The 21623-nt window shown below is 45.5% G+C and overlaps 2 protein-coding genes across 2 annotated transcripts; both read right to left on the reverse strand.

The window, feature by feature from the left end:
- Positions 1–2941: 2941 nt before the first annotated feature.
- LOC100493416 (olfactory receptor 5G3-like) lies at positions 2942–3928 on the reverse strand. Its single transcript, XM_012953931.1, has one exon. It carries the CDS (start codon positions 3926–3928, stop codon positions 2942–2944), a length of 987 nt encoding a protein of 328 aa, XP_012809385.1.
- An 11772-nt stretch (positions 3929–15700) lies between these two features.
- LOC100493571 (olfactory receptor 11L1-like) lies at positions 15701–16642 on the reverse strand. Its single transcript, XM_012953932.1, has one exon. It carries the CDS (start codon positions 16640–16642, stop codon positions 15701–15703), a length of 942 nt encoding a protein of 313 aa, XP_012809386.1.
- Positions 16643–21623: the final 4981 nt, after the last annotated feature.

Here is a 21623-nt window from a genome sequence, read left to right on the forward strand (position 1 = left end):
ACTCTAGGGATGTAAGGCAGTTAGGGTTGGGCCCCCGTACCAGTACCACTCTAGGGGTGTAAGGCAGTTAGGGTTGGGCCCCCGTACCAGTACCACTCTAGGGGTGTAAGGCAGTTAGGGTTGGGCCCCCGTACCAGTACCACTCTAGGGGTGTAAGGCAGTTAGGGTTGGGCCCCGTACCAGTACCACTCTAGGGGTGTAAGGCAGTTAGGGTTGGGCCCCCGTACCAGTACCACTCTAGGGGTGTAAGGCAGTTAGGGTTGGGCCCCCGTACCAGTACCACTCTAGGGGTGTAAGGCAGTTAGGGTTGGGCCCCTGTACCAGTACCACTCTAGGGGTGTAAGGCAGTTAGGGTTGGGCCCCCGTACCAGTACCACTCTAGGGGTGTAAGGCAGTTAGGGTTGGGCCCCCATACCAGTACCACTCTAGGGGTGTAAGGCAGTTAGGGTTGGGCCCCTGTACCAGTACAACTCTAGGGGTGTAAGGCAGTTAGGGTTGGGCCCCTGTACCAGTACCACTCTAGGGGTGTAAGGCAGTTAGGGTTGGGCCCCTGTACCAGTACCACTCTAGGGGTGTAAGGCAGTTAGGGTTGGGCCCCCGTACCAGTACCACTCTAGGGGTGTAAGGCAGTTAGGGTTGGGCCCCTGTACCAGTACCACTCTAGGGGTGTAAGGCAGTTAGGGTTGGGCCCCCGTACCAGTACCACTCTAGGGGTGTAAGGCAGTTAGGGTTGGGCCCCCGTACCAGTACCGCTCTAGGGGTGTAAGGCAGTTAGGGTTGGGCCCCCGTACCAGTACCGATCTAGGGGTGTAAGGCAGTTAGGGTTGGGCCCCCGTACCAGTACCACTCTAGGGGTGTAAGGCAGTTAGGGTTGGGCCCCCATACCAGTACCACTCTAGGGATGTAAGGCAGTTAGGGTTGGGCCCCGTACCAGTACCACTCTAGGGGTGTAAGGCAGTTAGGGTTGGGCCCCCGTACCAGTACCACTCTAGGGGTGTAAGGCAGTTAGGGTTGGGCCCCTGTACCAGTACCACTCTAGGGGTGTAAGGCAGTTAGGGTTGGGCCCCCGTACCAGTACCACTCTAGGGGTGTAAGGCAGTTAGGGTTGGGCCCCTGTACCAGTACCACTCTAGGGGTGTAAGGCAGTTAGGGTTGGGCCCCTGTACCAGTACCACTCTAGGGGTGTAAGGCAGTTAGGGTTGGGCCCCTGTACCAGTACCACTCTAGGGATGTAAGGCAGTTAGGGTTGGGCCCCCGTACCAGTACCACTCTAGGGGTGTAAGGCAGTTAGGGTTGGGCCCCCGTACCAGTACCACTCTAGGGGTGTAAGGCAGTTAGGGTTGGGCCCCCGTACCAGTACCACTCTAGGGGTGTAAGGCAGTTAGCGTTCGGCCCCCGTACCAGTACCACTCTAGGGGTGTAAGGCAGTTAGGGTTCGGCCCCCGTACCAGTACCACTCTAGGGGTGTAAGGCAGTTAGGGTTGAGCTAGAAAGAGCAGTTCTGAGCTCCTACATAGGACTGGCAGTTTTGGATGTATCTCTCCCAGGCCACATTGCCTGTAGGGATCCAAGTGAATAGGGAATCAGGATAGATAATTCCCTGAGGGGATCCACTACGGGGTGGGGCAGAGGGGAAGTGAGATTCCTGCCAAGTCTGTACTCAGGGGAGTGTCAGTCTGTATTACACTCAGTATGAGGTGTTGCCTGTACCACTGGCCCCTGAGAAGCTGTATTGTGAGTGACCCTGTGGGGGTTCAATAAACACTTGTTATTTTGTTATTTGCAAGAACCCCTGGCGCCCTCTGTTTTCCTTTTTCTGCATAGCAGCAAGAGAGGCACAGTTGCACAACTCCCTCCCCTTCCTCTTCTACTTAGCGAAGGCCCATTTTGGGTGGGAGAGCCCAGTGTAACCCAAGTTCTACTGGTACCAGTCCGGGAAGGCAGGGAATGTTCTACTAGAGAGGCAGAAGAGACAGGACTATGTCAGGAGATTGGTCCCTATAGAAACACATGAGCTTTTTGAGTATTTGGGGCTGGATGCTGCTGAGTGCCAAGCCAAGGGATTCACCAAATCCAGGATTCCGATTCGGCCCAATCCATGTGCCTGGCGGAACTGAATTGAAATCCTTAGAATCACATTACTTTTTGTCACATAAACACAATGGTTCTCTGGGATCCTATCATGAGGGTGGCGTGCAAAGCTCCGGCACTAGTGGTAGATCCAAGTTGTTGCCAGTTTATGTTCTGGATAATCTGGTGGTTGCTTCTTACTGGGCATCTGTGTCTTGTTTCAAGCAGGAGATTCTTCTCAGGTGGAGTTTTATGTGTTGGCAGCCATATTGTAGAAGTCCATGTAGTCTTTAAGGGAATCCATGGTTGACCATGTCCTGGGGCAAGTCATTCCTATGTTGCATGTATTTGTCTCTCCTTTCCAGGGCCCATACTCATATCAGCTTCCCTGTTTCATGGCTGTGACATTGGCCTTTAGCATCTGTTGGTTTTATTCTATGTTATTTTATTCCCACCCCTTATTGTTTTGGGCTATGGCTTTGGTAGATCCCATCTGTACTGACGTGGAAGGGATACGGAAAAAACTTTCACTTACCCTTGTATCATATATCAAATGTATAACTGAGGAGGAAGTCAAGTGGTCTTGTAGGTCATGATTCATTTTGATTGGCTGGGTTATAGCTCCAACCTCCTTGTCTGGGCGGGGCAATACCTATCTGATTGACATGTTGGGATTAGAAAAATGGAATTTGTCATTTGAAGGTAAATGATATTCTCAATGTCACCGTCGTACAAGACTATGTAGGGGATTGAAACCAGAACTTATAGTAAACGTTGCGAGATATATCCTGCTAATATATAATATAAAAAGAACAAAACATCAGACAGAATGAGAACTTTATTAGAGTATAAACCTATTGTACATTTTATACTAAGATCTGATGTGTAGAAGGTAAATCAAAAAGGGTTTCATCCCCATATTTTTATAGTCAGTTATTCTATCTTTGTGCTTTTTGAGGGATTCTGTCATATCGGTACTTCTCCAACAATAAATCAATGGGTTAATCAATGGGGTCACTACAGTGTACAAGAGAGAAAGAACTTTGCTTATGGTCTGGGATTGGTTTCCAGGGGGAACCACATAAACGCTGCACAGAGTCCCATAAAACATGGAGACCACGGCCAAGTGGGAGCTGCAGGTGGAGAAGGCTTTTTGCCTCCCGGTATGGGACACTATCTTTAGGATTGCATGGGCAATACACATATATGATACACTGATGAGTATCAGGGGAAGTAAAATAACGAACACACAGAGCAAAACTGCATTCATTTTTATGAAAAAAGTATCTGAGCAGGAAAGTTCTAGAAATGGAAAGAAATCACAGAAGAAATGGTTAATGGTATTTTGGTGACATAATTGGAGGGAACCAATCATATGTATAAAAATGATTTCAGAACTTAATGAAAGCAGCCATGAAAGAACAGTAAGGTAAACACAAACCCTGTGGGACATTATAGAAGTGTATCTCAGGGGGATGCAGATGGCCACGTATCTGTCATAGGCCATTACTGCTAGAAATATGCATTCAAAAACTTCTAAAACTCCCAAAAAATACATTTGTGTTAAACACCCAACAAGAGACACTGTGGCCCCATCATGTATTACAGTTTGGAGCAGGGTGGGAACAATATTTGAGGCCTCCAGAAGGTCAGTCAGGGCCAACTGCTGGAGAAAGAAGTACATGGGGGAGTGGAGGTTCCGGCTGAAGGCCACCAACACTATGATGAGGACGTTCTCCCAAACTGTCAGAATGTAAATCAGAAGGAACAGAGAGAACAGGGGAACCTTGAAGTTGTGGAGATTCTGAAACCCCAAGAGAACAATCTCACTGACCCACGTCTGGTTCTTCTCATTCATTTTCTGGAGAAAAAATAAAAATAATGCAAGTTAATCAGCAGAATTTATATTTTAGAATGTTAGCATTTTCCAGTAACAGCAACCACTGGCATGGGCTAGTAAAGTGGGGGTGGAGAAATGTGGAGCCTAATGAGAGAGACAGTCAAGAGGGGAAGTAGGGGAAGCTGTGGAGCTTGTCCAAAGCAACAGATTTGCCTCTTTGGTTGAAAATATGTCGCAACACTTTTTGTTTTCCATTATTCTCATTGATCAGGGTTTTAGGGATTTTTGGGGAAATATCACTGCCCTGGAGCGTTAATACTGTAATGTCTGCAGGGACTGCGGCAAATAGTTTAGTTTTGAGTTTATGGGGCCAATATGCTTCATTAATACTTGCCTTCCCTTATGTCCGAAAACTCAAAATGTAGGAGTTTGCAAATATAACTTGACTTTGACTTGAGCTTCTACATGGCGAATTCTTACATTCAAATTTTTGTTTTTTTTGCACTTAAGACATTCGAGTTTACAAACCACAACTTGTAACTCATAATTCGAGCTTTTTAAGCACAAAAAACTTAAATCAAGAAAAAATCAAAAACTTCACGGTTGATAAATGTGAAATTCATGTGAAGCCAATTGCCAACCAGCAATTTCACACCCACTTTCAAATTCAGATATTTAATTAAAAAAATGATAGGGGTATTTATTCACTTTTTAATCCTTTGTTCTGAATCTTTGAAGGAAGTCCTTTGCAGATAAAATGTGAGTATGGCCAGTTATAGGACAGTGTCAGATACCAGAGGCTCCCAAGGTTTCCTTGGAAACTTTCTTCCACTTATCTTGCTGGTGGATAGGAATTAGGTTGTATGCTCCTCATAGATGCTCCTCATAGATCTAGCTCTTCAGTCTGTCAAAAATGTCAAGGATTAGTGGAAGAAGTGATCTTGTTTAAGGCTCTGTAATCAATGCAGCAATGTTCTTATGCAGGTCTAAGGCTACCACCCTTTTTCTGGACTTTCTAATAAAACTTTTGAAAAGATTTTTTTGAATGTACCCTTTTGTGACCTAAGTTCTGGGAACTGAAAAAGGAAAAGTTCTAGTTCTAGGAGGCACCATTCCAGGAACAAGGTGATGGGACAGTCATGGGGCATTTTTTCATCTCTAAATACCCAGAAAGTCCTTGTAACATTCATGCAAAAAAGTTTAATTATGAGTAACAGAGGAGACTGGAATACAATGGAGAGGAGCTGGCAGGTAATTGGTGTAACAGAAAGAAACCCAAGTGGTGAGTTGCCCTGAAGCCCAGTCAATAATAAGGTTATGCTGCCTTAACCAAGGAAGACAAAGGATGGCAGAAGTAGTGGGACATCTTATGATCAAGAAGGTAATTTTTTTCAGAATGAAGCCAACCTTCTGGCAACTGAAGAGTGATAGTGGCCTCTAGTCAAGAGTACTGGACTAACAAGTCTGCAATCCACTGCTTGAGCAGACAGTGGAACCTGAAAGGCTGTAAAGGGAAAACCCCAGGATTCTGCAGAGGAGAGGTCAATGAAATTACTAGCTACACTGGAATCCAGGAGAGCCTGGCATTAATGAGACTTGAAAATCAAAGGACAGTGAAGCAGGTATTAAGATTCTAGAAGGTAACGTATCTGGGAGTGAAAATGGTTGCCTAAGGGAGACTCACCACTCAGATGTAGGCAGGGTTTCCCTGTTGCTTAGGCTTAAAGAGCAAATCTTAAGGAGATGGCCACAATACCAGCATAAACCAGCCGTTCTTCTGCAGGTTCTTACTGAGGAGTCAAGCGAGTGACACTGAGCTGCAGAGGCTCCTCAACATGACAAAAGGGCACAAAAGAAAATTCAGACACTTTTGTTATTGTCTTTCTCTCATTCTGGTGTCTAGGTGAACCCAGCGAACACATAAACCTATCCCGACCTATCTATACACTCACATACATAAACTAGATATACTGACATCAATACTAACTGCAGCTTTTACTGCTGCAGTGGCCTTAGGTGGCCTTAGGTATTCATCCAACCCCTCTTATAGCCATTAATAGAATCTGCCCTCTCAACATCCCCCGGCAGGGCATTCTCCTACCTCCTCACTGCCCTAACCTTGTGGAACTCCCTACCCAATACCCCCAGCAGGGCATTCCCCAACCTCACTGCCCTCACCATGAAAAACCGCCTACGCTGCTTCAGATGAGAGTTATTTTCCTCTAAAGGGGGGCCTCTGGTGCACTGGTCCTTCCTCCTCAGATCATTAATATCCCACCAACTCCTCAAATAAAAAGGCAAAACACTGGCTTCCAACTAATTCTTGAAACTGATTTAAAGCCGTCGCCAGACGCATCATTTTTCCAGGAAACTTCAGCAGCCAAAGTACAAACGCTTTGAGAGAGAGTGACCCCAGGGTGATCTTCACAAGGCAGACAGAAGCAGAAAATGGTAGCATTAGAGACAAATGGACCATCATACTCCCATAGAGGGGACGCCTTCCCAAAGAGTAGAGTAATAACATCAACTTAAGATGTAAGGGACCCCGCAGAGTAAGCTCAAACTGAATCTTGCACTGGTTCAGAAGCTTGATCTGCCCCAGCAGAGGGTGAAAGAGGTTGGGAAGGCAAAGGCAGTTGAGGAGGAATCCCCTCGGAGGGCAACCAGACGGGATAAGAAATGCTACAATGCCTGTAAAAGATTCAGTTGTTGTGGCTTTTGAAGATCCAGATGTTTATGGAGAGTCTCCAAGAATCTCCTTATGCATCTTGAAGTGCCTGGGCAAGCGGCCTGAGAGAGCTCCATCATCCCAACCTAAAAAAACCTGTCAATGTCATGTAAGTCAATTGCAGATGTCCCGATTCCAACTGGAAGGTCATTCTTTGCTTAATGGTTTTAGATTTGCTCCTGTCTTTTTAACATTGTCATTTGTGTGATAATACAATTTTTTTTATTTGGATATTATGATGAATGAACAAGATTCTAGGAAACAAGTTTAGTCATGGTTTCAAAAACCACTAAAACCAACAAAATGAAAATGTTGATAAATGAGCCTCCCAATGCCATTAAGGCTTCCCATTTTGCCAGTCAAGCCTCCCGCACCAGAGAACATTAGTTCTTTCACCAGTCTGTATATAATTTACCAATTCCGTAGTCTTTGTCTATTTTCCTTTTGATCAGCTAATAATAGAGTCCATTTTACCTTTATCTGTCCCTACTTGGCTGAAGTCCTTATTAAGCCTAGCTTTCCCAATATTTGGCTTTGATTTCTATCCACCAACTGGAATCTTTCATAACCTTCTAACCATCTTCTCCCACAAAATAGCTGCACTGATCTCAAACATAGATCCAGATTAAATTCAGAAAATGTGATATTATGGATTAGCACAAGAAACATTATGGATGAGATTCAATTCTAGAAGAAAAAAAAAAAACATTTCTCCTAATTCAGTTGCAGTTTTTTCTCCATAGACTTAATAGGACTTTTTACTCGATAAACCGAGGGATAAGTTTTTCTGAATCTCATCCATAAGTTTTCACACAATAAAACTTCACAGACTTGAATCTGGCCCATAATATTTGTGCAATTCTAATATTCTACAGCCACACTAGGGAACATTTCCATGAAATAAAAGTCACACAATAAAGAGAGAAGGGAAGAGATAAAGTCCTAGAGTAAAACCGTAAACTTCTGGAACAATAAATAACGCTTGTGAGCTTCTCCCAATGTGTAACCTGCTCTGTATTTCTCCTGCCATTTTGCTAACACAATCCCAACCATTTCTTTCCAATCAAATCACTTTACAGGAAAGATGTTCTTGGGGGAATATTCTACTGATTTGCCCCTACCAGAACCGCCCCAGATACTGTGGAACCATAGGAAGATGCCCCCATGAGCTTCTCCCAATGTGTAACCTGCTCTGCATTTCTCCTGCCATTTTGCTAACACAATCCCAACCATTTCTTTCCAATCAAATCACTTTACAGGAAAGATGTTCTTGGGGGAATATTCTACTGATTTGCCCCTACCAGAACCGCCCCAGATACTGTGGAACCATAGGAAGATGCCCCCATGAGCTTCTCCCAATGTGTAACCTGCTCTGCATTTCTCCTGCCATTTTGCTAACACAATCCCAACCATTTCTTTCCAATCAAATCCCTTTACAGGAAAGATGTTCTTGGGGGAATATTCTACTGATTTGCCCCTACCAGAACCGCCCCAGATACTGTGGAACCATAGGAAGATGCCCAACCATTTCTTTCCAATCAAATCAGGAAAAGATGTTCTTGGGGGAATATCCTACTCACCGGATCTGGAGACAGTTTGAAGAGATCCTTGGGAAGGCCCAGCAGATGTTCTCTTGTCCCTTCAGCCCAAGATAGAAGAAATGTTTCCTGAAGGATAAATATAAGTAATAAACACTCTGTTACCAAATGAAATGTCTATATTACAGGAGGGGTAATTGTGATATAACCAACAGGCACATAATGAATAAACTGTTCTTCTAACATTACACTGACCTGAGCGGCACCAGGTACTGACTGGGCAGGGAAGAGCGGAACAGATCTCCTTTTATCACAGCTGGGAAACCTACTGAGAAATCTCCAGGAGACTCGGGGGTTTGGGGTAATTACCAGCCCTTGGGGGAACCTGGCAATTAGTGTTTGTATGAAGTCATTTTCTCCAGTATAATTTTGCTTCTCCTAAAATTAAAATTAAAGATTAATATGAGTATATGCATTTCCTTGTAGAGGGGACAGTTCACATAAATATAAACTTTCCGTATGGAGTTGAAGGTGGGATCGTGTAATCTCTTGTTTGGTTTTGTTGAACTTTACTGCTCAGGAAGTCAATGGGAAACGGCATCTAAGGCTTCTGGTTTCTTCCTGAGCGAAGCAACCTTAGAACATTCCTATGTTCTATTATATTTCTCTAGTGGGTCAGAGGGACATCTACCAACTGTCTCAGATATCCCCTTTCTAAGAATGTTCTACTCATATGTTTGAGGTCTTCTACTTACTGTACTTACTGTTTATATGTGGGATTGTGGCAAAGAATTTAGTAGATGCCCAGGGTGGTTGTTGTGGAGTAGAACCCTAGTATTTCTATGAGTTGGTTTCACATATATACATGTATGTCATTTCCCCTGTTTCTTATAGACTTGGACATCCAAAAAATCAATTTCTATTTGATAGAAAATGTTATTGGACTATCTGGTCCATTGAGGTCGCTTACTAATTGCCCCAGTAACATCTGCAGAAGGCTCTATACTAGTACATATAGGCATTGGCAGAAGCTGGAGCAACTTGTCAACCCGTAGGAGCCCCATTACGTTGGACATCCTCTAGAACCCAATAGGTGGCCCGGTATGGCTTACATTGTCCACAACAAGTTTTCCTGCAGATAGAGAGGCTTTGTACAACCATTGTGACCAAATGCATTTCCTTTGAGGGCAAATCACTACTCCCTATTACGTTCCATGACACTAGGTTGTATTAAATAATCCGCGTATTCTGCAGTTCCCCAGACCCGCTGGATATAAAAGACAGGCCTACCTGGGCATCTGCTGATTTTGGTAGAATTTAGGCAGGGTATATATAACTGGGGATCCCATTGATTGGCCATCTCCAAAAGGATTTCCAGTTCTCTTTGTATTTATGTGTGGGGTTCCACATTCATTTCATATAATGCAGAAGCTTTGGTGGGGGAGAAGCTCATTTTTATAATAACTATAATCAATCTGCACCCCCCCCCATTATCACTCTTATTTATAATGCCTTTGCAAGCACTAAATGACCACAGTGATTCCCTATCTGGCGCTGATGAGTTTTCCCGGCACTTATGTTGAACATGTGACCAGAATACCATATCGTTATTCAGCCTACGATTAAATGTCTTTACGTGGTGGGGGCGGTATTTAACTTTAAACCTCAATGAGTCCATCCTCCATGTTTGTGCTCGACAACTCTACAGCTTTCCCCCCCCCCCCCCCGCTGGGTTGGCTGAATCTGATTTCTGCCCATAGTGCCCTCTCAGGGTTATTAGTCTGGGGTAAAGTTATCCAACACATGACTGAATGGCAAAGGACTCCCCATAGGAATGAACCCCAGTTATTTCTGCAGAAGAGACATCTCTGATTCCGATATGATTAGGAGTGAGACTAAAAATGAAGTCCTCTTGATCCCCATCCCTGGTTGTTTCTGTGACCAGGTGTTGATGAGAGTGGTGGCTGTCCATGGCTTTTCCATAGGCCTTTGCCTAAAAAGCCGGGGACACGGAGAAACAACCCCACTGCTTTCACCCTCACACTCAGATGCCGCGCTTCACCCAAAGGAGTATCAGATCAAGGGAACGACAACTGCCCCCCCAGTGAAACAGATCGCCAGTGAGATGGATATTTTAGTTGGGGGGGGGTAGAGTAGGCAGCAGATGTCCTTCCTAAAAATTTTTCCAGAGTTGGGTTTCCCAGCAAAATCCTTATGGACCATGTTAGTTGTTTAATTACTTACAGTCTATGCTATGCACGGAACCGAAACTGGGAGTTCTACCTGCTGCATCTTCTGTTTGGGAGGTGCCATAAGAGTTGACTGGTTTCTCGCCCTCTGGCCTCTTGTGTTGGGTAAAGCAGCCCAATTACTTAGTCTAAGAGAACTGGGAAGGGCAGATTTTCAGGCTCGGATGATCCTATAGACCAGCTGTCCCCAACGTCCCTAATGCCACAACTCTTTAATACAGTTCCTCATGTTGTGGTGACCCCCAACCTTAAAATTGTTCCTAAGACCATTAGAAATATGTGTTTTCCGATGGTCTTATACGACCCGTGTGAAAGGGTCGTTCGACCCCCAAAGGTTGAGAACCGCTGCTATAGTAGATTATGTTCCAGAGTTAAGATACACAGGTACTTATGGGATTATCTGAGAAGAATCTTGTGGAAGCCCAAAACAAAGAGAAAGCTTGGAATGACCGCAAGGTCCAGCACGGAGAATCCACTGTAGGTCAGTTAGTTCCAGCCTTACGCCCACAGCTCTCCTTTATCCTTACAGAGACATTTGCTGCCTGAATAAGGCCAATGATATCATTAGCACAGACAAGCCGGATAGCAAGCAACGGGCCCTCCATGTCAATAGGCTTAAGGCCCATCACCCAAGTCCCTCTCAGTCTCTGCAGAGAAAGCAACACAGCAAAACATTGTGCAAGGGCTCCCTGAGTTTCTAAACCCAGGGTTCTACCATTCCAATGAACAACTCTACTGGCTTGGCTGATGATAAGAGCCCCCGGGCCCCGAACCCCCTGACCTTACTCCAGGTTTCAGTGATCTATTGCTTCTGCTCGCGGCCGAGTAGCTTTTAAAAGAAAAGAAAAAAAAGAACCCCCCTAAAACCTAGTGAGATTTAATTTATTCAAAAACTCAGGCTCTAGTCCAAATAAATCTGCCCCAATGAGTTGGTGCCAGCATGGTCTGTATATTTTTTACATTTTTCGAGTAGGGCACTGGATTTACGGAAAGGGCAAATAAAAATGAATGCTTGCAATAGAACAGGTGTCTCCTCTAAAACCCATCACTCCCTGCCATGTGGGCTTCAAGTTCATCCAGGGTTGTCCTCTGTCAACCATGAATGAACTTAGCCATGAACTTCATTGTTTAACTACCACCCTCCAAGGCAACGCAGTGATATGGATGTGTAGGGGACGGATAATATAGTTTGCCCTTTAGTTCAAGCCATCTCCTAAAACTTATAATTGGTTCCTTGGTTTAGAGGAGGTAGTTTTCTTGTTCTGGGTTAGAGACTCACCTGGCAGTTCAATTAAGGTCCAGGAAATGTCACTAATTGGTTCTATATAAGCTAAAGCACCTTGGTGCTCAGGGCCCTTCCCTTTATGAAATCTGGACAGAGAGGTGGGACATGATAGAGAATCAGGTGAGCCAGTGATAGGATACATTATGTAATAGATCACTCCAGGTGTCAAAAATGGCAGACCACGATTGATTGAGAACACACGGAGGGTGGAGAAGAAAACAGGAAAGAGAACGTAGAACTTTCTGTTAGACACAGACAGAACATGCAGCGACAAACTGGGTAACGTACTGGGCACAAGAAGACCAGCAAATATATCTAGATAGTAGCTCAAGAGATTCTTAACCCCTTAGAGGAATGACCCCATGAAAGAACTTGAGGCACACAATCAGTGTGGTACAAATGTCTTACCAGAGGGACATTCCAGTGGAGCTTCAGAATCAGGCTGGACTAGGGACGCTGGAGCCACCAGTTGTGCGGGGGAATAATAGGGCAGGGTGGGACCATGGAAGTCTCTTCTGCAGCCAAGAATCTGGATAAAGCCTCTGCTTTAATAGTTTTATATCGGGGTCTATAGGAGATTGAAATTAAAAGTATGCCCATGAATAATGTCCATGTAGCTTGCTGGGGATTGAATCTTTTTGCAGAAGAAATATATTTGTCTGGTAAGTGAGCCTTCTTACCAAACCATGTTGGTTTGCCTCATCCCCTGGCAGGGCATTCTCCAACCTCACTGCCCTCACTGTGAGGAACCCCCTACCCAACATCCCCAGGCAGGGCATTCTCCAACCTCACTGCCCTCACCGTGAGGAACCCCCTACCCAACATCCCCCGGCAGGGTATTCCCCAACCCCCTCACTGCCCTCACCGTGAGGAACCCCCTACCCAACATCCCCCGGCAGGGCATTCTCCAACCTCACTGCCCTCACTGTGAGGAACCCCCTACCCAACATCCCCCGGCAGGGTATTCCCCAACCCCCTCACTGCCCTCACCGTGAGGAACCCCCTACCCAACATCCCCCGACAGGGCATTCCCAAACCTCACTGCCCTCACTGTGAGGAACCCCCTACCCAACATCCCCAGGCAGGGCATTCTCCAACCTCACTGCCCTCACCGTGAGGAACCCCCTACCCAACATCCCCCGACAGGGCATTCCCAAACCTCACTGCCCTCACTGTGAGGAACCCCCTACCCAACATCCCCAGGCAGGGCATTCTCCAACCTCACTGCCCTCACCGTGAGGAACCCCCTACCCAACATCCCCCGACAGGGCATTCCCAAACCTCACTGCCCTCACCGTGAGGAACCCCCTACCCAACATCCCCCGGCAGGGCATTCCCAAACCTCACTGCCCTCACCGTGAGGAACCCCCTACCCAACATCCCCCGGCAGGGCATTCCCCAACCCCCTCACTGCCCTCACCGTGAGGAACCCCCTACCCAACATCCCCCGGCAGGGCATTCCCCAACCCCCTCACTGCCCTCACCATGAGGAACCCCCTACCCAACATCCCCCGGCAGGGCATTCCCCAACCTCCTCACTGCCCTCACCGTGAGGAACCCCCTACCCAACATCCCCCGGCAGGGCATTCCCCAACCCCCTCACTGCCCTCACCGTGAGGAACCCCCTACCCAACATCCCCCGGCAGGGCATTCCCCAACCCCCTCACTGCCCTCACCGTGAGGAACCCCCTACCCAACATTCCCCGGCAGGGCATTCCCCAACCCCCTCACTGCCCTCACCGTGAGGAACCCCCTACCCAACATTCCCCGGCAGGGCATTCCCCAACCCCCTCACTGCCCTCACCATGAGGAACCCCCTACCCAACATCCCCCGGCAGGGCATTCCCCAACCTCCTCACTGCCCTCACCGTGAGGAACCCCCTACCCAACATCCCCCGGCAGGGCATTCCCCAACCCCCTCACTGCCCTCACCATGAGGAACCCCCTACCCAACATCCCCCGGCAGGGCATTCCCCAACCCCCTCACTGCCCTCACCGTGAGGAACCCCCTACCCAACATCCCCCGGCAGGGCATTCCCCAACCCCCTCACTGCCCTCACCGTGAGGAACCCCCTACCCAACATTCCCCGGCAGGGCATTCCCCAACCCCCTCACTGCCCTCACCGTGAGGAACCCCCTACCCAACATCCCCCGGCAAGGCATTCCCCAACCCCCTCACTGCCCTCACCGTGAGGAACCCCCTACCCAACATCCCCCGGCAGGGCATTCCCCAACCCCCTCACTGCCCTCACCGTGAGGAACCCCCTACCCAACATCCCCCGGCAGGGCATTCCCCAACCCCCTCACTGTCCTCACTGTCCTCACTGTGAGGAACCCCCACCCAACATCCCCCCGGCAGGGCATTCCCCAACCCCCTCACTGCCCTCACCGTGAGGAACCCCCTACCCAACATCCCCCGGCAGGGCATTCCCCAACCTCCTCACTGCCCTCACCGTGAGGAACCCCCTACCCAACATCCCCCGGCAGGGCATTCCCCAACCCCCTCACTGCCCTCACTGTGAGGAACCCCCTACCCAACATCCCCCGGCAGGGCATTCCCCAACCCCCTCACTGCCCTCACCGTGAGGAACCCCCTACCCAACATCCCCCGGCAGGGCATTCCCCAACCCCCTCACTGCCCTCACCGTGAGGAACCCCCTACCCAACATCCCCCGGCAGGGCATTCCCCAACCCCCTCACTGCCCTCACCGTGAGGAACCCCCTACCCAACATCCCCCGGCAGGGCATTCCCCAACCCCCTCACTGCCCTCACCGTGAGGAACCCCCTACCCAACATCCGCCGGCAGGGCATTCCCCAACCCCCTCACTGCCCTCACCGTGAGGAACCCCCTACCCAACATCCCCCAACATCAAATCATTTTAAAGTATATCAGTAGTATAAAGATGTAGGCTTAAAATGTGGCTCCATGAAATAATGGGAGTAATGAGGGTATAACTGATAAAGAAAAGACAAATGTGTTAAATCAGTTCTTCTCTTCAGTGAATACAATAGAGGGGTCAGAGTTCCCAGACCCACCTGATAGGGGCACTGATGGCTCAGCCCAATCTAGTCAGTGGCTGGCACAGGATATGGTACATAAAGGGTTACTCAGAATTAATGGGAACAAGGCCCCGGGCCCAGATGGGATACACCCCCGAGTACTGAGAGAGATTAGTTCAGTCTAACCAGGCCTCTATTTCTGATTTAATCAGGCTCACTCTCATTTGGTATAGAACCTATGGATTGGGATCAGTCTGGCAATTATTGGCCAGTAAGTCTGACATCTATGGTTATTTGAAAGTTTGTTAAGGAATCACATTCAAAATTATGTTCTGAAGAATGGCATTATGGGTAGGAATCAGCATGGCTTTATGAAGGACAGGTCATGTCAGACCAATTTGATTGCTTTTTATGATGAGGTGAGTTGAGTAAGAAGCTGAACAGTGGGGGCTGGAGTAGTCGGACAGTGGGGGGGGGGGCAGTAGATGGGATCTATTTGGATTTTTCCAAAGCATTTGATACCGTTCCCCACAATCAGCTGCTTTCTAAACTAAGGGCTGTAAGTGAAGTTGTTTGTATGTGGGTAGGAAACTGGCACGGGATTGGGTACAGAGGGGGGTGTCACTGGTACAGTCTTTATGGTACAGTCTAGAAGTAGGGTTCTTTGTGAGGTCCCACTGGGCTTTGTATTGGATCCAACTTGTTCATTAATGACCCAGTGGAAGTGATCAATGTTTGCATATGATACAAAACTATGTAGCCCAATTCATTTCATCCAGGATGGGGCACCTTGCAGTGGGATCTGGGAAAACTTTGGGTGGATAAGGGGCGGATGAGGGACTGGTCCATTTGCCATATTTGAGTCAGGAAAGAATTATTTCCCCCTCTAAGGCTTTAAATTGGGTTTTTGACTTCCTCTGGATCAAAGTGCAGATAGGCGGGTTCCACTTAGACATAACAGGTTGATCTTGATGGACAAGTGTATTTTTTCAATCTATGTTACAAAGTTTATTTGTTTTTATTTTTTTAAGCATTTCTTTTAAATCTGTACTTCTCCAACAATAAATCAAGGGGTTAATCAATGGGGTCCCTACAGTGTACAGCAAAGAGAGAACTTTACTTATTGTATGTGATTGTTTTCTTGGGGGAACAACATAAACACTAATGAGAGTCCCATAAAACATGGAGACCACGGCCAAGTGGGAGCTGCAGGTGGAGAAGGCTTTTTGCCTCCCGGTATGGGACACTATCTTTAGGATTGCATGGGCAATACACATATATGATACACTGATGAGTATAAAGGGTGACAAAACCACAAATACACAGAGTAGAACTGTATCCATTTGCACTGAGAAGGTATCTGAGCAGGAAAGTTCTAGAAAAGGAAATAAATCACAGAAGAAATGGTCAACTGTATTTCGGTTACATAACTGGAGGGAACCGATCATATTTGCAAAAATCGCTTCAGAAGTAAGTGTGACGAGCCATGAAATGGAAATAACCTGTGCACAAACCCTGTGGGACATGATAGAAGTGTATCTCAGGGGGATGCAGATGGCCACATATCTGTCATAGGCCATTACTGCTAGGAGCAGACACTCAAAAACCTCAAAACTCCCCAAAAAATACATTTGTGTTATACAGCCAACAAAGGACAATGTGGTCCCATCATCAATTATGGTTTGGAGCAAGATGGGTACAATATTTGAGGACTCCAACAGATCAGTGAGGGACAGCTGCTGGAGAAAGAAGTACATGGGGGAGTGGAGGTTCCGGCTGAAGGCCACCAACACTATGATGAGGACGTTCTCCCAAACTGTCAGAATGTAAATCAGAAGGAACAGAGAGAACAGGGGAACCTTGAAGTTGTGGAGATTCTGAAACCCCAAGAGGACAATCTCAGTGACCCACGTCTGGTTCTTCTCATTCATTGTCTGGGGTAAAAATAAAAATAATGTTAAAGTTAATCAGCAGGATTTATATTTTTGAATTTTAGCATTTTCCAGTGACAGTCAGAAAAGATCAGGTTGAGAAAGTTACCCCAACATTTTTGTTTTTCATTATACCCACAGGAAGCTCACAGAGCAACCACGGGGATGGGCTAGTAAAGTGGGGGTGGAGAAATGTGGAGTCTAATGGGAGAGACAGTAAAGAGGGGAAGTAAGGGAAGGGTTGGGGGTTGCTCCACAGCTTGTCCAAAGCAACAGATTTGCCATTTTGGGTGAAGATACTGGGGGGTGGCAGCTCTGAACTGGTATGTATGGAGCAATGACAAGGTTAGAGGAGGTGGGAGATACTCACGAACAATTTTTAAAAACTAGGTTGAGAACTTCCAAGGTAATTGTCTCAGAGATACCCCCCCCCCCACTCACCCGCTATGAGCAACGTCAGGAAGGCAGTGGGAGCTCAAGGAGATAATTGCCCGGCTGAGAGAGGGGAGGGAAGATGGATTTGGGTTTCTACAGAACTGGACTGATGTTTTAATTGGCTTTGCCAGGAATGGGGGGCACCTCAATGATGATGGTGCAGCTGCTTTGGGGAGAGAATGACTAGAGGGTTGGGGGAGATTTTTAATTAGGCATGGGGGGAGGGAGCAGTAAGTAATTCTGTGGGGTAGATAGGTTAGATGGGGTAGCGAGAATAGTAAGAGAAAATAGGGGTGGGAACTTAATTGGGGGTATCGATATGGCAGGGAAGGGCCACATGTTGCGACTCATTTGCTAAAAGACATCCAACTGTTGGTTGTTTCAATATATTTCCAAGTTATTTTTTCCTGGTAGAGAATTAACAGAAATCACCGTAACCACCCCCCCCCTCCCCGCCTGAAGATGGAACCTCCCACACTCCTGTGTCCTCTGGAACAAATACTGGTAAGGAAAGCATGAGAGCGTTTATTATACTATTTATATATATATTTCCCTTTGCCCAACTTGGCCAACCTTTATTCATAATTAACACCATTCACACCCTTAATTAGCTTAATTGCTCTTCTCTGTAATTTTATTGCTGCCCCTTTTATATTTAGACTCTGTCTCCTCCAGTGTCGCCAATTTGCCATTTAGTGTTTGTTCCCCAAACCTTGACCCGTTTTCTCATTGTTGCCCCTTTTTCCCTCCGCACTGACCGCTGCCGACATACTGACCGAGCTGTAACTTGGCTCCTGCCCTGAGACTCGGCCCCTCCGACTCGCTGTCACATTGGCTTTGAAGAAAAACTCAATGATGATGAAAAACACATTTTTTAAAACAATTTTCCTGATTCCCTTCCATGATTATTAATATATCAGCCCCATAGCATTTGGCCCAATTCCGAACCAGATCCTGGATTGGGTGCTGAATCCCTCAATACGGCCGTACGGTACCTTCTGGTGGGTTTGTCCTGTTCCTCTTATAACTGCTATTCATTTATAAATATTCCATTTGTATTTCAACTTATTCAATAAATCAATAATAATGTTTCCAATAAAAATATAATTTCCATTAAACAGAAATGTAAGAAAGAAATAATGAGGAGGCACAGAGTAAAGGCATATGGTGTCCAAGAGTAAAATCACTGGTCTTGTGGAACCATAGGAAGATGCCTCCATGAGCTTCTCCCAATGTGTAACCTGCTCTGCATTTCTCCTGCCATTTTGCTAACACAATCCCAACCATTTCTTTCCAATCAAATCACTTTACAGGAAAGATGTTCTTGGGGGAATATTCTACTGATTTGCCCCTACCAGAACCGCCCCAGATACTGTGGAACCATAGGAAGATGCCCCCATGAGCTTCTCCCAATGTGTAACCTGCTCTGCATTTCTCCTGCCATTTTGCTAACACAATCCCAACCATTTCTTTCCAATCAAATCACTTTACAGGAAAGATGTTCTTGGGGGAATATTCTACTGATTTGCCCCTACCAGAACCGCCCCAGATACTGTGGAACCATAGGAAGATGCCCCCATGAGCTTCTCCCAATGTGTAACCTGCTCTGCATTTCTCCTGCCATTTTGCTAACACAATCCCAACCATTTCTTTCCAATCAAATCACTTGTTCTTGGGGGAATATTCTACTGATTTGCACCTACCAGAACCGCGCCAGATACTGACTGGGCAGGGAAGAACAGATCTCCTTTTATTACCCGGTGCCAGTAACACCCACAGCTGGGAAACCTACTGGGAAATCTCCAGGAGACGCTGATATTTTTGTTAATTGCAAACCCTTGAGGAATCTAATAATGAGTCTTTGTACAAAGTAATTTTTTATTCTAGTAAACATTTTATTTTGCTCCTTTTAACCCATCAATGGATTAATATCAGTATTTAGGGGGACAGAAAAGGGCAGTTCCTGTAAAGAAACATTTCGATATAAAGGCGACAGTGGGATTGGGATACAGTTTCCCACTTAACTTTTGTCAATTTTTTTGTTTCCGTAAATGATTCCCCTTTATCAGTTAGAATTTACTTTTAATCTGTTTGAATAATGAAAACTTTAATGGTCTGTCCTGCTGGCCAATCATGTGATGGGGAACGGTTTATACGACTTCTGCCCCCACCTGTTGTCCCCAAACTGGTTTATTTACCATCTCGAGAGAAAGAGAGAGCAGAACATTAATATCCCAGTTTCCAACACAACAAAGTTCCCCCATGAAGTTGTATAAAGTATTAAGCGGTGAGAAAAATTTGATAAAATGAAAAATAGCTATTTACTTATATTATATATAACGGGTGAATGGGGGGGGGCACCCTAAAATGCTCTGCTACCGTATATTGCTATATTCCAGCCCCGGGCAATGGACCTAGTTACCCCACCGATGTGTGCACACAGGGTTCACTCTGTCAGTAAGTTTGGGTGCCAGCTCTTAAAAGTAGTGAAACAGTTTATTGAACCATTTGGTACAATGTCCAATTTCACAGTGTCCCCATTGGATCAGGTATTCTGAGCACTAACCACTCTGTCAAATAAATCATTTTGTTATTTCATTGATTTGCCTAATTGTGTTTCATTTTTGTGATTTTATTGCAATTTTACACTTGCGTTTGTTGCATTTCATAGCGTAGCTTTGCTGATTGGTAGTTGGTGTAGAAAGGCATCTTTACCCATGTTGGATTTGTCCGAATGTGTAGTTTCCAAAAAAATATGGTTTTCAGGGATCACCCTATATTTTTGCCTCTTTTACCCCACACAAAACTGCCCGTGTGCTTATGAATTACGTAAATGTAAGCCGTGAAATTAGTTATGACAAGGTATATTTTGGGGTCTATAAGAGCCATGTGCTTTGTTAAACCTATGTATATTGGATATCAAACTGTTTGGGAGACCTCTGGGGTTCATAATTAGGGTGTTTTATATGGCTACCTAATGACCTGTGAGAGAAAATATGGTGGAAAGTGGAAGTTTTGAGGTGATTTTTAGAAGTTTTGTCAAAATCGACAATATTAGAAAAGCTTTGCGGCTTGGTACTTTGGAGTAGAAAGAAGTGGGTACCTATTTTAGATTCAGGGGAATGTGTACTTTTCAAAACTATATGGTTTTCTAGCTTTACCCCCCGTAAAATGCAGTAAATGAGTTGATTTTGCAATAGCTGAAATGACAGAAAGGATAAATTGTATAGGGTATCTTCATCTTGGGGCCCCTACATGCCACATACTTAGGTAAACCTATGCACATTGGGCATCAAACTGTTCAGTGGACCCCTGGGGTACATAATTAGGATGTTTTATCTTGGTACCTAATAGTATGTGGGAGGTAGGATTCTGCAAAATAAAAGCTTTGAGGTGAATTTTGGAAATCATCTCAAAATCGCCAATTTTAGAAAAGCTTTGCGGCTTGGTACTTTGGAGAAGAAAGACACGGGTACCCATTTTAGGTTCGGAAGAATGTCTACTTTCAAAAAATATATGGTTTTCTTAGGGTAAGCTTAGTTTTTTTTATAGCTTTACCCCCCATAAAATGCAGTTAATGTGTTGATTTTCTGTAACTGAAATGACAGAAATGGGGGTATTTTAATTTTAGGGCCCCTAAATGCCACATACTTAGGTAAACCTATGCACATTGGGCATCAAACTGTTCAGTGTACCCCTGGGGTACATAATTAGGATGTTTTATCTTGGTACCTAATAGTATGTGGGAGGTAGGATTCTGCAAAATAAAAGCTTTGAGGTGAATTTTGGAAATCATCTCAAAATCACCAATTTTAGAAAAGCTTTGCGGCTTGGTACTTTGGAGTAGAAAGACACGGGTACCCATTTTAGGTTTGGAGGAATGTGTACTTTCCAAAAATATATTGTATTCTGGGGCATACTTCATTTCTTATAGCTTTACCCTCCATAAAATGCACTAAATGTGTTGATTTTGCAGTAACTGAAATGACAGAAATGATAGACCATATGGGGGTATTTTCATTTTAGGGCCCCTACATGCCACATACTTAGGTAAACCTATGCACATTGGGTATCAAACTGTTCAGTGGACCCCTGGGGTACATATTTAGGGTGTTTTATCTTAGTACATAATGATAGTGGGAGATAAGAAGCTGTAGAGTAGAAGCTTTGAAATGATTTTCACACATTTCACAAATTTTTATAAAAACTGGTACATTTAGGAAAACATTGCAACTTGGTAGTTTTGAGTAGAAAGACAGTTTTACCTATTCTGGATTTGCCAGAATCTTTTCTTTCCAAAAATGTATAGTTTTCTAGGGTAAACCTACTCCAAGTGGAATATTTGGCCTTGAAATCTAAAGTATGCAGCTTTCTGAAGCAGGGCTTTGGGAGGTTAGTAGGTGCTGCTGGGAGTTTTTGACCTATACAAGTGGGAAATCCCTATACAACTATACATATTTGGTATTGGCGCATTCAAGATACATTGAACTTTCTTTTTATGAATTACAAAGTAATTCATGTTTCTGATATATGTGTTTATATTATG

The sequence above is a fragment of the Xenopus tropicalis genome, chromosome 3 (assembly GCF_000004195.4).
Source record: "Xenopus tropicalis strain Nigerian chromosome 3, UCB_Xtro_10.0, whole genome shotgun sequence".
In the NCBI taxonomy this organism is placed as follows: Eukaryota; Metazoa; Chordata; class Amphibia; order Anura; family Pipidae; genus Xenopus; species Xenopus tropicalis.